Source organism: Mus musculus, chromosome 15, assembly GCF_000001635.26.
Source record: "Mus musculus strain C57BL/6J chromosome 15, GRCm38.p6 C57BL/6J".
Taxonomy (NCBI): domain Eukaryota; kingdom Metazoa; phylum Chordata; class Mammalia; order Rodentia; family Muridae; genus Mus; species Mus musculus.
The window spans coordinates 55,441,651-55,458,305 of NC_000081.6; the positions used below are offsets into that span (position 1 = coordinate 55,441,651).

Genomic DNA, 16,655 nt, shown 5'->3' on the forward strand with positions numbered 1-16,655 from the left:
ATTTTAGAAGAAAACCAAGGAATTAATATAAATTATTTATTGTCTTACCTAATTTTCTCCTTAATGTGCATACATAGCTTATCAAGCCATGACAATTAAAAAATCATTTAATAATAAATGTCATACACATAAATTTTTCCTACAGAATTGCTCAATATTGACTTCATTGAAAATCTCAGAATAGAGAATGCTCACAAAGGAAGAGTAGTTACATAGTATGTACATGAAAGGCTAGCGTAGAATTTTAAAGCAATGGGGAATGGTCTCCAGTTTACCCTGAAAAGTCTCTCCAGCTTCTATCCTCAATGCAGCAGCTGGGGCTGTCAAGGTAATTATTTAAGCTTCCAAGCAAAGTGGTGGTCATTGATTTTCATCCCATCAGTGAGCATTTATTAGCGTGGGGTAATAGTGCTTGACTGCTGCTTTTTGCTTGCTTTCAGTATTATAAGAGAAATAGGTAATGCGGATAATTGTGTCAGAGTTATAAAAGAGAAACTGGACTATGACAGCTCAGGAATGAGAACAATTAGTGCTGTGGTTGGTTAGTGACTGCTAACCAACAATCTTAAGAGATAAATAATGGAATGCATAATGCTTGAACAACCCATTGTGTGTCTGGGGAACCTTCAATACTTTAATGGTGCACAGTAAAGAGCAAAGATAGCAGCATTATGAAGGGTACTGTATGTGACATAAAAGATGGGCTTTATCCTTTAAAATTATGATGCCACAAGAAGATCAGTTAAAGGAAAGATGACCTAGTAAAATCTTTGCTTAGAAAAAAATAATTTTGGGCCAGGGAAATGGCTCAGTTGGTAAAATTCTCGGGTAAAAGCATAGAGAACCTGGGTTTGGAATCCTAGCATCAGCATAAAAACTGGGCAAGATACACATAACCCTGGGTAGATTATTTGAGTTTGTGGCCCAGCCAGGCTAACAAAAAATGGCAAACTCAAGCTCTAATTCAGTGAGATACCCTGTAGGTAGAGAGAGTGATGCAGAAAACCTCTGGCACCAACTTCAGGGCTCCTTATGCATTGATATGCATACACAGGCACAAACACATGTGTACACAAATGTTAGTTCATAGTGCTCACCTCTGGGTTAGACTGTTGATGCAGCTCCCCCAATGTAGCCAACATAACACCGTCTGGTCCATCGAGGTATCGAGCAGGAGGGAAGCTTTCTGGTAGTACAAGTATGATTTCTCTATGTCCTGTGGCCAAAGTGTGGAGTCTTCAGCAATATGTTCTGGTGCACAACCAGGAGCTATGGGATAACCTGTATTATTTTGGAGATTTCCAGGATACCATTGATCAACAATGGGAGAAGAGGTATCCCACTTCTGGCACTGGAATTTTTATTTAAAAGCCTAGAGTATATAAAATTTTATTATCAAAGTTATCCTGGATACTTATTATGCAAGTTTAAAAAAAAGGCTTTAAGAAAAAAATGAAAACAAAACACAGTCTTGTATCCTGAATGTAATTTCTTTATGCATGTTGATGAATTTTCTTTTATTCTAAGCAAACATTAGTAAAGTTTAAAATACATTTTGCTTTCATTTTGAAGATAAAATGATATCCATTTCATCTTTCTGTGGAAAGAGAGGGCATGATTTCCTTTCCCGCTTATAATGACAAGACTGTAATCCTTTTTTAGCCTTAGAGTCAGACTATGAATCTATAAAATCATGAAAGTCACATGAAAGTCATGAAAGCCAGACCAGCAGCTCCTCACTGTCCCTGAGTGTGACGTCCCTCAAGGGTGATTTGTCTTACCTTATGGACAATGGAAAGGAGTCAGCTCCTGTAGTAAGAACTGGGCTGTTGCTTCTCGGAAAGGAGGAAGGGAAATTATCTCATAGACTGTTTGTATGTAGCTGAACTACGATGAAAAGATCGAGATTACTGAAGAACAAATTGTGTGCTTCAGCATACAACAGAGTTAACTGCAATGATCCACAGTAATAGCCAGAAAGAGGACTGGATAACAAGGGACTTTGAAAGGGGGCTCTCAATGGAGAAGGATTTGGGTTATATTATTGGGTGACTTTTTATTATGTTGCTACCCAATTGTAACCTCTGGTGGTGACTTCCTTTCACTAGTATTAATAATTATATATATATGGCATGTACCAGTGAATGGTAAAAAGGCCTAGAAAGGATTTTTGAGCAACACAGCAATTAAAGTTTGCTTATGTTTATTCCAAATAATTGTAGACTTTCAAAAGACAGGGTCTCATGTAGGTTTGGCTGGTATCAAAATCAAACTTGTCAGTAGCTAAGAATGACCATGAACTTGTGAACCTCCCAATGTCAGGTTTATAGACATGGGCCACCATGCCCAGTTTCATGTGGTGCTAGGGATCAAACAGAAGGCTTTGAGTATGCTGGGTGGGCAACTCTAGCTACTGTGCCACATCCCCTACCCAACTTGTAATTCCCCTGATCCCACTGTATCACATCCTCCTCCCGAGCTTGGCCCCTTTGCTGTTAATTCGGACGCAACAAGCACAGTGTTCAGTGTGTGCAGTGTGGTTGCATAGACTTATGTTTTGTCGGTGACTATTAGATAATGCTTGTTGTTTGCTTCAGTCTTTCCCCCTTTCACTCCCATTTCTCCTATCTCTCATTTTCATTCTTTACAGAGGTTGCTGGATTTATTTCTCTCCCTGTTCTCACATGCTCAGTAGAAGCTTTTCAACCATAAATGGGAGTTCTGGGCATGAAAGGGAAATGGTGGTACAGTTTTAGGAGCACAGAAGGTGGATCTTAATAGCTTAAGCTTTTCCTTTTGGAAAGAGATGTAGTTACTAGAAGGCAATGATTATCTGTCTTCTGTCTTGATAATGATGATATTTTCCTCTAACCCTGACTCTAAATATATTTTTGGTCTTCAGTATGTAAAGCTGCCAAGGCAGACCTGGTATTCATGGTGGATGGATCTTGGAGCATAGGAGATGACAATTTCAATAAAATCATCAATTTTCTATACAGCACTGTGGGAGCCCTGGACAAGATTGGTGCAGATGGAACTCAGGTAAGGCCAGCCAGTCGATCACTGCATTACCCTATGCATTTAGATATTATTCTTAGTCTCTTACCATGGTCACATGTCAGGGGATGTAATCGTAGAACTGGGATGATAGAATGCTAATGTGTCCAACCTGTAACTCATGGGATGCATGCATCCAGTATTACTATGATGTAGCCCAACAGATCTGTAGATGACAGCCTCATACTTCAGTGTCAGTAGGTTGGGTGTCCCTGCAAGAGCTGCTGAGATCAGCAAATTAAAGATGGTAGGCCAGTAGGGGGTACTTATGTTATATTAAGGCAGAGTATCTCCTTATACATACTTTCTTCTCTGCCCTCAATGATATGACAGTCTCGAAAGTAGGGGCCAGGCTATAGTCATGCAGAATGTGAAACCACTCCATTCATTCGACAGATACTCGTAGTTCAGTGGATCAAAATATGAAACAACCAACTCAAAATTGTCCCATAGCGTCACAGGGATAGGAGCAAAATGTAGGAAATTAAGATGAGTGAGGTCACAGATTTTGGAGTAGAACATACTTGACTTCATCTACCTGCTTTGCCAATGAGCTTGACCCTCTTGCTTGATTTCACGTGCCTCGGTTTTCACCTTTGTACAGTGGGTAGAATCATAGTAAATACTTTATATTTGTGTCACAGGAAGCTCTTATAAAGAATACAATCCTGATTCTGTGGTACAGCCAGTAGCCAGATTTACGAGGTCAACTTTTACTTATTAAACGAATTGGCAAAGCCTTATAGCCATTAGAAATATTTTCTTTTAAATTCTAGTTCTTATATTTTTGGTTGTGAGCCTAGCCTTTAACAGCTGAGCTATCTCTCCAGCCCCAAATTCTAGTTCTTAATAAGCACCTCTAACGTGAAGTTTATTTTTTCTTCAAATTTGATATATGATCTGTTGAAAACTTAAAGAGAGGATTGGGTTAAGGAAGAAATTTAAACTATGGATGTGACAGTGCTTCTGTGTCTTCTGACCCCGTGCAAGTCCCTACTGTGTAAAAGTGGATTCACCCTGTCTCTCCAGGTGGCAATGGTTCAGTTCACTGATGACCCCCGAACAGAATTCAAACTTGATTCTTACAAAACCAAAGAGACCCTTCTTGATGCAATTAGACACATTTCCTACAAAGGAGGAAATACTAAAACAGGTAAGACCCAAACAGACATTGACAAAACAATGCCCAGTGAAATCTGACAGTGATCATAAGGAATTTGAGCGTGACTTTGTCACGAGCCTGGCTGATTTGTTTTGGCATCAAGTGTGGAATCCAGGGCCTCACACACGCATCACAGGTACCTTGCCCTTGTGTTGCAGCCTTAGCTCCCAGGACACGTAATTTTCAATGGCTTTCATTGATGTGACAAGGCTGACCCACCCACTCTTTTCACCTGGAGAAAGCATGTGAAGGAGTGAAATGGAGGTGTCGATTCTTTGTTTCAGGAAAAGCTATCAAGCATGTTCGGGATACCTTATTTACATCAGACTCAGGGACAAGGAGAGGCATCCCAAAGGTCATCGTGGTGATAACTGATGGACGGTCACAAGATGATGTCAACAAAATCTCCAGGGAGATGCAGGCAGATGGTAAGGTTCATATATATATATATATATATCATCATGGCTACCGAGAACAATTCTGGCTTTAAGCACACATTCCTATCTGCTTAATTAAATATCCCCTAGTGGATAATGCAGATTTCAAAAAAATCACATGCCTTGACAATTCTGTAATTAGGTGCTTTTATTAAAGAAAATGCTGTGATTTGCTACAGCAAGGTTTCTTGTCTAGGGAACAGCAGCAACAAGTTACAATAGTATTGAAAGGACAACTATAAAGGGCTGTCTCCTAATCTGTAAAATAAATGTTCTCACAGGATGGTTGTGAAGGTTCTGTTATATGATATATGTGTGATGATTTGTTTGAATTATGGATTTGACAAACTCTAGAATCACCTAGAGAGGGAGTCTCATCTCAATGAGAGAATGTCTAGATCAGGTTGGCCCTCGGGCCTGCCTGTGATAGATTTCTTAGTTGGATTAATGGAGGTGGGAGAGCCTATGTTGCTTATGAGTGGCACTATTTCATGGGCTGAGCCCTGAACTGAAAGACAGCTGAGCTGCATCAGCAGCCGTGTAGCCACTACTCTCTCCCTGATGATGGATGTCTTGGGACAAGTCAGAATAAATATTAAAAGTATGCAACTGTAAATACGTTACTCAAATGAGAAACATTTGGGCTAATGTATCAACTGGGGCTTAGCTTTATTACTTTTTTTAATGGAAAATTTCTTTGGGGGGATGATGGAATATTTCTCACATAATGAAATTGTACATTAAGAATTCTGTTGTTTTTTTTTTTTAAATTTTTTAATTTATATTTTTTTTGGTTTCTCGAGACAGGGTTTCTCTGTGTAGCCCTGGCTGTCCTGGAACTCACTCTGTAGATCAAGCTGGCCTCGAACTCAGAAATCCGCCTGCTTCTGCCTCCCAAGTGCTGGGATTAAAGGCACGTGCCACCACCACCTGGCCAATTAGCTACACCTACTGGGCTTCCAAAAACGAGCACATTTCAGTCATTTGGGCATCAGGTGTCTTGCACTGTATTCTGTGAAGTTTAAATTATTCAGAGGTCTGCTCTATGCCTGTTGTAGGTTTCAACATCTTTGCCATCGGTGTGGCTGACGCTGACTACTCCGAGTTGGTTCAGATCGGCAGCAAGCCCAGCTCACGGCATGTCTTCTTTGTGGATGACTTTGATGCCTTTAAGAAAATTGAAGATGAATTGATTACTTTTGTCTGTGAAACTGCATCAGCAAGTTAGTCCTTGAGAACTTGTATTCATAAGTATGGGTTAAAAAATCTAAAATATCTAACACTGGTTAAATAAGGAGTCCCATCTAGAGCTGAGGAAGAACTCTAGACTCAGCACTGGTTGTCACGCAGGTGTTATGTACTATGGTTTTGAGCATATGAGATAAACATTCTCTCTCCTCCCTTTAGGGGAGGTTGATGAAGGGCTTCCCAAGTGGACACTTTGAATTAACCACAGGAGTGTGAGACAGGATGATCTATGACAGCTTGGGACACTTAGTATCAGCCCAAGTTACACAGCAAGACCCTGTCTTAAAACAGAAACAAAGCAAAGCAAAGCAAAGCAAAGCAAAGCAAAGCAAAGCAAAGCAAAGCAAAGCAAAGCAACAAATGTAGGAGCTAGTTTTCAAAGATGTCCTAATCAAACCATGTCTCAACATGTGTTTTCACATGACAACCATTGGTTTAACAGCGGAGCTAGGAGAATGGTTGGAAGCTGTCACCCTTTGGTTCTAAAAGGGGACGTTAGAAAACCATAGCTACATCATATTATCGTTAACTCACAGGTCATGGGTAGAAAGCTAGGGAAGGTTGTGTTAATTTCCTGGGCCCACAACAATGGGGGCATGCATTTAGAAGATACACATTTTATATTGCTTGCTTTGTTTTTCAGCCTGCCCAATGGTGCACAAGGATGGAGTTGATCTTGCAGGTATACATTATGGGGTTTCTCCCTATTTTTCTTTTATTCATATGATATAAAATTCTGGTTTCCCATTGCTGACTCCTTTAAGACTATCCCTCTTCCCCTTCCATCTGAAATCTATACCACCATTAGAAAACAGATAGCCATCTAAAAATTATGATAAAATATGATAAAATTATGATAAGATAAGATAAAATAAGACAAGAAAACCAAACCAATCAGGCAAATAGGACAAAATAGGACCAAGTAAACAAACAGGAGAAAAATGCCAAAGTAAAAGCCCAAGGAACACATATAGATGGAGAGACACACATCTGCACACACAAGAATCTCATGAAAACATAAAAACAGAAGCAGTCATTACCACATTTTAAATACAAATGTTGATTGATGCTTGTTTGAGGTCTATCTGCCTGTTTTTGTTTAAATATTTAGTATGAAACTTTAAATTTTTAAAGCACCCGTTTGTTCTTAACCATTGTATCTGTCTCACCACTGTAGGGTTTAAGATGATGGAAATGTTTGGTTTGGTTGAAAAGGACTTTTCTGCAGTGGAAGGAGTATCTATGGAACCTGGTACCTTCAATTTGTTCCCATGCTATCAAATCCATAAGGATGCTCTGGTTTCTCAGCCAACAAAGTAGGTTTGCTTTGCAAGATGCTAAAGTCAGTCATACATTTACTATATATCAATATAAAGATTGATGTCAATTTGTAATTTACTGTAATAGTTTATGGTAAGATTTTCTATGATGTTTAGAGCAAATGATGTTTATATTTCTTTGTTTAAAAACAGCCCTGGGGCTGATAATTTGGCTCAGTTTGCAGTTAAGAGCACTAACTGCTCTTTCAGAGAACCTGGGTTCAATTCCTAGCATCCATGTAACAGATCACACCCATCTGTAACTCCACCTCCAGGGGATCTGGTGACCTCTTGTGGCCTCTCTGGGCATTAGGCATGCATGTGTTACATAGAACTATATGCAAGCTAAACTCTTACACACTGGACATAAAAGTTTTGAAAAATCAACATAAATCATCAGCCCATTCTATAATCCTGGTTGAACCTTATCGTATTTTCATCTTAAAATACATAAAAGTAATTGATGCTGACATAGCAACACAGTGGGCCATATATAAAATTCTAAACCCTGATGCATGGAAACTCTTGAGCCTCTTAACATCTTTCAAACTCTGAAGTGAAAACTCAGAGAAGCCAAAGACGTGAGGTAAAGCCCATAGTTAAAGGCAGGGAGATGATTCAGCAATAAATGTGCTTGCTCTGTTAGCCTGATGAGCTGAGTTTAAATACACGGAACCCATGAGAAAAAATGGATGTAGTGGTGTATGTCTGTAACCCAAGCACCCCTAGAGTGAATCGGGAGGAGGAAATGGGAGAATACTCCCAGAAGTGGGAGAGCCAGCCCAAAGCAGTGATCTTACAGGGATTGATGGCGATCTCCTTTTGTTTTTCAAAGCTTCTCTAGTAAACATGTGTTACTTTATGGTCAGAGGATGACTTTCTGTCAAGCACGAGACAGTGAGGTGTTATTTTTATCCCACCACCAGGTATCTGCACCCAGAAGGATTGCCTTCTGACTATACAATGAGTTTCCTGTTCCGGATTCTTCCTGACACACCACAGGAGCCATTTGCTCTTTGGGAGATTTTAAACAAAAATTCTGAGCCGCTAGTTGGGATCATATTGGACAGTAAGTATATTTATGTGTGTAGCAATTGCTGTATACCTGATGGTGCATGTGGAATGTCATCTCGACATTTCATGTGTCAACATAAATTAGGTAATGTCCACACAACAAGCAGTGAGTTATGAAATCATTGACTCATTCACCTATTATCCTAGTCTCTCAAGAAATGCCCCCTGGGGGCTGGAGAGCGGCTCAGTGGTTCAGAGGTCCTGAGTTCAATTCCCAGCAACCACATGGTGGCTCACAACCATCTGTAATGAGATCTGATTCCCTCCTCTGGTGTGTCTTCAGCTACAGTATATTCATAAATATTAAACAAACAAACAAACAAACAAACAATTCTTAAAAAACAAGAACAAACAAAGAAATCATTCCCTGAGCACCTGATTGGTGCCAGTGTTAGCTAGGCACAAAGTGGTTGTCAACCTATGGGCTGTGGTCATGGGAAATATGTGTTTTCTGATGGCCACAGGAACTGAGACACCCATCTGAGGAAGAGCCATTAAAAGAAGCTTTGCCATGTCTTGCTCTGAAGTGTAGTACACAGTGCTCAGCTTTTGATTCATGTCTCTGAAGTTATTGAGTCTCAAAATTATAATGAAGCTAGAATCCAAAACGTGAAAGACATGACTACCTTCCTGCAAACTTTTGGATGAGGAGACTAGTCTGCTATTATTTCCAAAGGAAATAAATGAGAGGTGTTTAATGTACAGAAAGCAATCAACAACTAAACAGTTCGAAGGAAACTTTCTGCATAGATATGGCAACTGAAGAGAATCTACATACTGAAGGGATTAAGTCCTTAACTCCATATATGTCCTAGGTTTAGTCTTAAAATGACTAAAATTAGTTTGCTCCTTGTCCTGGTTAGCTTTAACTGTCACTGTGACACAGTGTAGAGTCACTTGAGAAGGGAGTATCAAATAAAGGACTGTATGGACAAGATTGATCTGTGAGCCTGTCTGTGGAGGACTGTTTTTTTTTTTTTCAATTAGGTATTTTCCTCATTTACATTTCCAGTGCTATCCCAAAAGTCCCCCATACCCTCCCCCCCACTCCCCTACCCACCCACTCCCACTTTTTGGCCCTGGCATTCCCCTGTACTGGGGCATATAAAGTTTGCATGACCAATGGGCCTCTCTTTCCACTGATGGCCAACTAGGCCATCTTCTGCTACATATGCACCTAGAGACAAGAGCTCTGGGGGGTACTGGTTAGTTCATATTGTTGTTCCACCTATAGGGTTGCAGATCCCTTTAGCTCCTTGGGTACTTTCTCTAGCTTGGAGGACTGTTTTGATTGGTCATTGATACTGGAAGGTCCAGCCCACTGTGGACAGCTCCTTGCCTAGGCAGGTGGTCCTGTACTGTATAAGAAAGCTAGATAAGCATGAATCTGCTAGCAAACCAGCATCAAGCTGCACCTCCCATGGCATCTTCTAGTCTCTTTGGTTGCACAGAATAGCAAACAGGCTTGGCTTTCAGTTCTTGCCCTGAGTTCAGTGATAGATTTGTGACATGTAAGCTTAAATAGCTTTTTGCTCCCCTTGATTGCTTTTGGTCAGAGTGTTTCTTACAGACAATAGAAAGGAAACTAGACTACTACACTCAAAAGCAAAGTAAAAATTAAACATTAGTGTAAGCAAACATTGTTGAGAAAAGGGTATTTTTATTCCTCTTTATTTTTATTAAATTATTTTTATTTACTTACATTCCAAATGTTGCTCCCCTTCTTTGTCCCCCCTCCCAGAGTGCCTCACCCCATCCTCCTTTGTCTCTGAGAAGGTGCTCCCCCACCCACCCACTCTCTCACCTATCCACCCCCACCCCGTTTTTATTTTTAATAACAAAATATTCCTTGCAAGACAAAGGGCTTAGCATTAAGAAGCTTTTGTTTGTCTGTTCATAATAAAGGGGACATCTGGGTGGTAATGCATCGTGTCCTGGGAAAGCTGGTGTCTGTGGTGGGCTAGTAGTAGGACAAAGTGCTTAGCTTGACTTTCTTTTCTAATATTATTGATAATGTTCTCTCTCATTATCTTCTTTTACTCTAAATGTTGATGGCATCTCTCAAGAGGTGATATGGATATGAGGTGAGGCAAAGAGGTGTAAGGGAAGGGCATGTGTAGGCTCCTGCTCGCCCCCTCAGTACATACCATTAAGTCAGCTACGTTAGCTACCTGAGAGCCTGTAGGAAGCTGTGGACTGTTCAGTGTCTCAGCCCCTCATGTTGTTTTAAATGTGCTTCCAAAAGAATGGATTCACTATTTTCTGTCAAGCTGCATTTTAGGAAAAAGTTACTCACCTTCTAAAACTTTTCCTTATTTGACTAGATGGTGGGAAAACTCTAACTTATTTCAACTATGACTATACTGGAGATTTTCAAACTGTCACTTTTGAAGGACCCGACATCAGGAAAATGTTCTATGGAAGCTTTCACAAGGTGAGTGAGGCTTCACATAATGAAATTATCAATTCTGTTATCTATCATGAAGGGAAGCAACAGAAATGTATGTGTGTGGGGGGTGGGGTGGGGGATGGGGAAGTGGTTGTTTTGTTTTTTTAAGACTAGGTCTTTCTACATTGCTCTGGCTGTCCTGGAACTCAGTTTGTAGACTGGGCTGGCCTCAAACTCATAGAAATCCATCAGCCTCTGCCTCCTGAGTGTTGGGATTAAAGGCATTCTCCACTACATTCAGCTCAGAAATGTATTTCTTCAACTTCATGAAGCTTTGGATTTCAGAGTTTAACTGGAGTAAGAATTACTTCCTTTAAGACTTGATAATGACCCCCAAGATCCTGAGTTAGTAGATCTGAGATGAGACACTGACCTGTGATTCCTAGCAGGTTCTCATGGGATATATTGACAGATTTGGTCCAGATTTCCCCTTTGAGGAGAAAGCACCACATTGCTAAGCAACTGGTGTTTATTTGCCACATTACATAATATAACTCATAATGTATAATATACTAAAGATATCTGGGGAGAGTGACATAGCTTAGTGCGGAGGTGCACTTAGCACCAGGTATTGAAGGGTTAATGATCTGAGTTTGATCCGTAGGACCCATGTGAAGGATGGAAGGAGAGAGCTGACTCTACAAAGTTGTTCTCTGACTTCTACACAAACTATTGAACATATATATGTGTACATGCATGTGTGTGCGCACACACACAAAGAGAGAGATATAGAGAGAGACAGAGACAGAGAGAGAGGGAGAGGATTGTTGGTCTTCCTGGCCAATTGGAGCTCTCTATGTTTTTTTTTTTTTTTTGGCATCTTTACTGCATATTGTATAATGAAAAATAATTACATATGAAAACTTAACTTTTTTCTTGTTAGATAGGATTACATACCTATATGAAAAGTGTGTGTGTGGGGGGGTAGGGGTTTACAACTGAAAGTTTACTAATTAAAAGTTCTATTGACACCTCTTTGAATTCCACTAGAATCATGGGTGACTCTGTTCTTGGTTGTGTAGAGCAAATTGCAAAGCAGCCAGGGAACACTGTAGGGGAGATGTGAAGCCTTTACAACATCACTTGTGTCAAAAGAGGATGGTCATCACAGCCTCCGGCTTAGGCATGGGCTTGTGTTCTCATATCAAGGAACTCTTCCTGTGTCCTCCTAGGTAGGGTAAAGCTTTGTTTACCTGCCAGAACTCAAGGAGCTAGACGTGAGGTTCGCTAATGATTGGCTTTGAATGTGTAAATCTTTCAAAGTTTAAAAGCTGTAGAAAGAAATAATTTCTTCTAGTTTATGTGTTAGTAAAGCCAAACAAGAAACAAAATATACTGACACAGCATACAACTAATGGTGGAAGATGTCAACGAAAGTTCAAGTCACACTGATCAGATTTGATTTGTTCAAAGCATTACAATCGAGTGATTATTTTTATTCTTTAGTGATTATTAGTTCACTCCTTTACATTTTCGATATAAAACATAGTCCTAAAATGTTAGTAATTATATAAGTGGAATAACCACTTGTGTATGTATCCAAAGAAGCAAAATATTTTTGAAAATGTATCAAAGTCTTTTATAAACATTGTTTGTATTGTTTTAAACATAAGAACAATTTCCCAAGAACATACAGAAGTCAATTTCTACTCTTTGTAAATGTCAGTGTTAACAAGAAGCAAGCAAGGTGGTAGGATTTTCCTAAGAATGTTAAAGCAATGGTTAGCTTCTTTCTGAGAGGTAAAAATTCAAATGAATTGCTCTACTGACTAGAATTGCTTTTATCCTGATGTAACTTAAAATATTCAATAAAAATAGGTAGGAATCTACTTGGTTCCTTTCATCTTTCATACAACCATGGAACAGAACAAAGTTGAATATAACCAGGAAAATAAAACTATATTAATATAAAAGACGTTAATTTACTGACAAAGTCAGCTCATAATTTGAACATGGTGTTAGCTGGCTTAGTTTTTATAGCCTTGATTCACATCATCCAAGCCTCTTTGAAGTGTTGCCATGGTTACCTTTCTTGGTGAGTGAAATAATTATTGGAATATGGATTTGTTTTCCTTTCACTAGTCTGCCACAAAGAAGTAGAATTCATAAAGCAAAACTAATCCCAATTCAAAATGTGTAGAAGGCCGATTGATTTCTGTGTCAGAACTTGGTTAGAGTATGGTTACCTGGTTTATTTACAACAAGCCTACCCTTAATTAGTTACTTAAAGGATGAAAAGATCTGGCTTTTCCATATCCTCACAAAGAACCCGTGACTGCTGCAACAATGCTCTTCATGTCCTTGAGACTGTAGTTTGAGAAAATCACACCAGACAATAAGCCAGAGGGCTTCTCCCTTGTATTCATTCATACCCTTCCCCTCCCTTAAGAAAATGTCCTTCACTGTCAGGATTGCTTCCAGCTACACGGAGATAGGAAAATCTGGGAAGGCAGTGGGGGAAGGGAACAAATTAGAATTAACTATAACAACACATGTGTAACATTCATACTACACTAATACTTTGTGTGCTAACTAAAACATCAAGAAAGCTTAACTAAAATCTCTTATATAGAGTGGCTCTTTTAAAGTATGTCAAAGTGAAATATCTAGAGGACTGATTCTTGAATGTCCAGAAGTCATGGAAAAGATGCATAGCGAAGTACTTAGAGACAGAATGCTCTTCCTTCTCTGTACTTCTTAACCGCGAGCCAGACAGTTGCACAAATAAGTTTCTAATTCTCCCCACATAGGACATCCTAAAACATCTTTTATTTTATCTAGCTCCATGTTGTTGTCAGCAAGACTCTGGCCAAAGTGGTTGTTGACTGCAAGGAAGTTGGTCAGAAGGCAATAAATGCATCAGCGAATATCACATCGGATGGTGTGGAAGTACTAGGAAGAATGGTCAGATCAAGAGGACCAAATGGAAACTCTGCACCAGTAAGTAGACAAGGACGTGAAACTGTGTGTCTGTTACAGGGAAAATTCCTTTAATGTTTGTTTATTTATTTAGCTTTTTCCTTTCTTCCTTCCTTCCTTTCTTCCTCCCTCCCTCCCTCCCTCCCTCCCTCCCTCCCTCCCTCCCTCCCTCCCTCCCTCCCTCTCTCTCCTTCCCTCCCTTCCTCCCTCCCTGCCACCCTCCTTCCTTCCCTCCCTCCCTCCCTTCCTTCCTCCCTTCCTTCCATTCTTTCTTTCTTTTTCTTTCTCCTTTCTGCTTTTCTTTTAATGTTTATTGTTCTTTAATGACAGAGTACAAAATTTTTATTTACTTTACTTCCAGCTCGCTTGCTCTCCCCCTCCTGGTCACCCCCTCCCACAACTTTTCCTGTTTCTCCTCTGAGTGGGTGGGTGGGTGGGTGGGGTCTTCTGGAAATCCCTGCCCCTGCACATCAAGTCTTTGTGGGGCAGCCTCTGTGTACATCCTCTCTCACTGAGGCCAGACAAGGCAGCCCAGCTAGAAGAACATATCCCACTGCCAAAGAGATGAATGGATGGGTGGATGAATGAATAAATGCATAGTAGATAGATAGATAGATAGATAGATAGATAGATCTATAGATAACAAGTGATAGTTGACAGGTGATAGATGATTGATAGATAGTTGATAAATGGTGACTCTTTAAGCAAATATGGATGCTCAAGGCAGTAGGCTTCTGTATATTATAAAGAGAATGCTTCAGGTACTAGGCTAGTTAATCATCTAAGTGCATTTGAAGATTTGAATATTATAATACTCTGAAGCTTTTTTGTGTCATAGGTGGTTTTTTTTTTTATTGGAATTCAAACCTCTACCTAGGAATGTAGCATATGCTTCCAGTTTGAGTTAGGTTTGTAGATTTTAAAACCATTTTATGCCATCAGTAATCCTTTTACTCATGTAAAGATCTATCTAAACTAATTTTTACATCATTAAAATGAAATGGAAGTCTGGGAGACTTTTAATTGTCATAGAATCACGTTCCTTTCACTCCCTCCCCACAAAACAGAGTTCCAGTGGCTCCAGGGTTTGTTTTAACAAGGCGTGTTCCCAGCTCATTAGCAGTATTCAATGAGTCAGCCCAAAGCTAGGAACATGTTAGTTTTAAGAAGACTGACTATTCCAATGTACATTTCTCCTCTACATGACACTAGAAACCGTGTTTGAGAGATTGTAAAAACACAGATTTAGCAAACTAAGGCTACGATGCATCATCAGCCAGTGTGAGGATGACTAGATGGGCCCATTTATGAGAGAGGGCAACTCTAGGCCCAAGTCACTTAGTACTACCATGACTTTCTTAACGTTAAGCCTTGTGCATCTAATGTCCCTGACAGTAATACTCAAAGATGAGCAGCTACATCACTGGACAAAAGAAAATGTTCACAACAATGAATTTTTCATCCTCCACCTCACCTTTCACAGACAACTAAATACGCATTTGCACCTTGATTATTAATAGTCACATTGTTTTTTTTTATTTATTCATATTTTACCTTCTTAGACAATATAAACCCCCCAATTTAATAGCAACAGCATTGGCTTCTTTTCAAAACACCATCACAGTTTCTGACATATTTCTACAAGCAGAATAAGTGCCCAAGAACCCTTGCTAGAATGTAAATAGAAATGGGCTACTTCTCAGACCTAGCGTTTTGCTTGTGGTCTTGAGCCTAGGACCTTGTGAATATCGGGCAAGGAGCTCTGACTGAGCTACAATCTAGCCTCGGACTACTTGATTTGCATAATTTATTTCCTTAAACAGTGTTATCTCTAGTAGAGCATATTGTCATTGACTATAATCTCTTAATATATCTCCTATTATCCCCTATTTGTATTTTATAGTTATAACTTTATAATAACAATTAAAGTAAGTGTGTTTCAAATTACATCAGAGGTAATTATATACTCCATATACATAATCAATGAAGTATCAAAAAATTTATTTGTACACCTAAATGTGCCTATATGTCTCAGGTATACTTATGGTGATTTTTCACTTTATGACACCAACTGCAATGCAGTTCGTTAAACAGAGGGCCCTTTGTGGCAACTTGCAGCCAGTAGGAGACAAAGAGAGAATTTATAGATGTCAGTAAGTAAATAGTTCTTTGTAAGGCTACTAGGGAAAAATGCCACAGCTTCACTTCTAATCTAGAAGTCTGCGAAGGACTCCTAAATAGATTCTTAGTCTTCCCACTTACTGAAGAATTTGCTTATACTGAAATGGATAATATTAGGTTAGAGCTTAAAAATGCAATTGAGTAGGTCAATCAGTCCTCCTTTTGGGGGTGTGGCTTAGTGATATTAATGCCATATGAGAGAAAAGTCCTAGCCTTTCAATTTTAGTTTCACAAAGTATCCAGCCCAGTGTTGGTTTTCCTCTGTAACCAGCAGAAGGGTATGTGTGACGGCACAGTTTAGATAACTCCATGAGGAATAATTATAAGAGTAGATCACCTACAAATCTGACATGAATTCAAAATGTTGGAAGATTCTAAGGATTCCCTTTTAAAAGACAATGTATCCTTTCAAACCATAGTTGAGTGAAGGAAAGAGGATTTAGGGTTATAATAACTACTGTATAGAAACTGCTTACATTCTTAATGAAAACAGCTCATGCTCAGAAATGCAAGATTCTGCAGGTGGTGGCTGTCCCCAGGGAGACTAAACTAATAAGCAGGCTTAACTTAGCTGTCAAAACATATGCGTAAAGAAAAGTAATTGCCTCGCCTTTCCAGGTCTTTCTTTGTAGGACATTTGTTACCTTTTTTTCTTTTCTTTTCTTTTCTTTTCTTTTCTTTTCTTTTCTTTTCTTTTCTTTTCTTTTCTTTTCTTTTCTTTTCTTCTCTTCTCTTCTCTTCTCTTCTCTTCTCTTCTCTTCTCTTCTCTTCTCTTCCCTTCCCTTCCCTTCTTTTTTCTTTTTGCCCTT

At 39.4% G+C, this 16,655-nt stretch overlaps 1 protein-coding gene across 3 annotated transcripts in view; it reads left to right on the forward strand.

Annotated features, from left to right (window-relative positions):
* Col14a1 (collagen, type XIV, alpha 1) overlaps nt 1–16,655 on the forward strand; it is a 213,160-nt gene that overhangs the window by 134,007 nt on the left and 62,498 nt on the right. For all 3 annotated transcript variants that reach the window (XM_006520385.4, NM_001368422.1, NM_181277.4), the window contains exons 26-34: nt 2,903–3,042; nt 4,087–4,210; nt 4,504–4,647; nt 5,715–5,879; nt 6,548–6,586; nt 7,082–7,220; nt 8,150–8,292; nt 10,622–10,731; nt 13,528–13,686. In XM_006520385.4, coding sequence (XP_006520448.1) covers nt 2,903–3,042; nt 4,087–4,210; nt 4,504–4,647; nt 5,715–5,879; nt 6,548–6,586; nt 7,082–7,220; nt 8,150–8,292; nt 10,622–10,731; nt 13,528–13,686 — 1,163 coding nt within the window. The remainder of the gene's footprint in view (nt 1–2,902; nt 3,043–4,086; nt 4,211–4,503; nt 4,648–5,714; nt 5,880–6,547; nt 6,587–7,081; nt 7,221–8,149; nt 8,293–10,621; nt 10,732–13,527; nt 13,687–16,655) is intronic.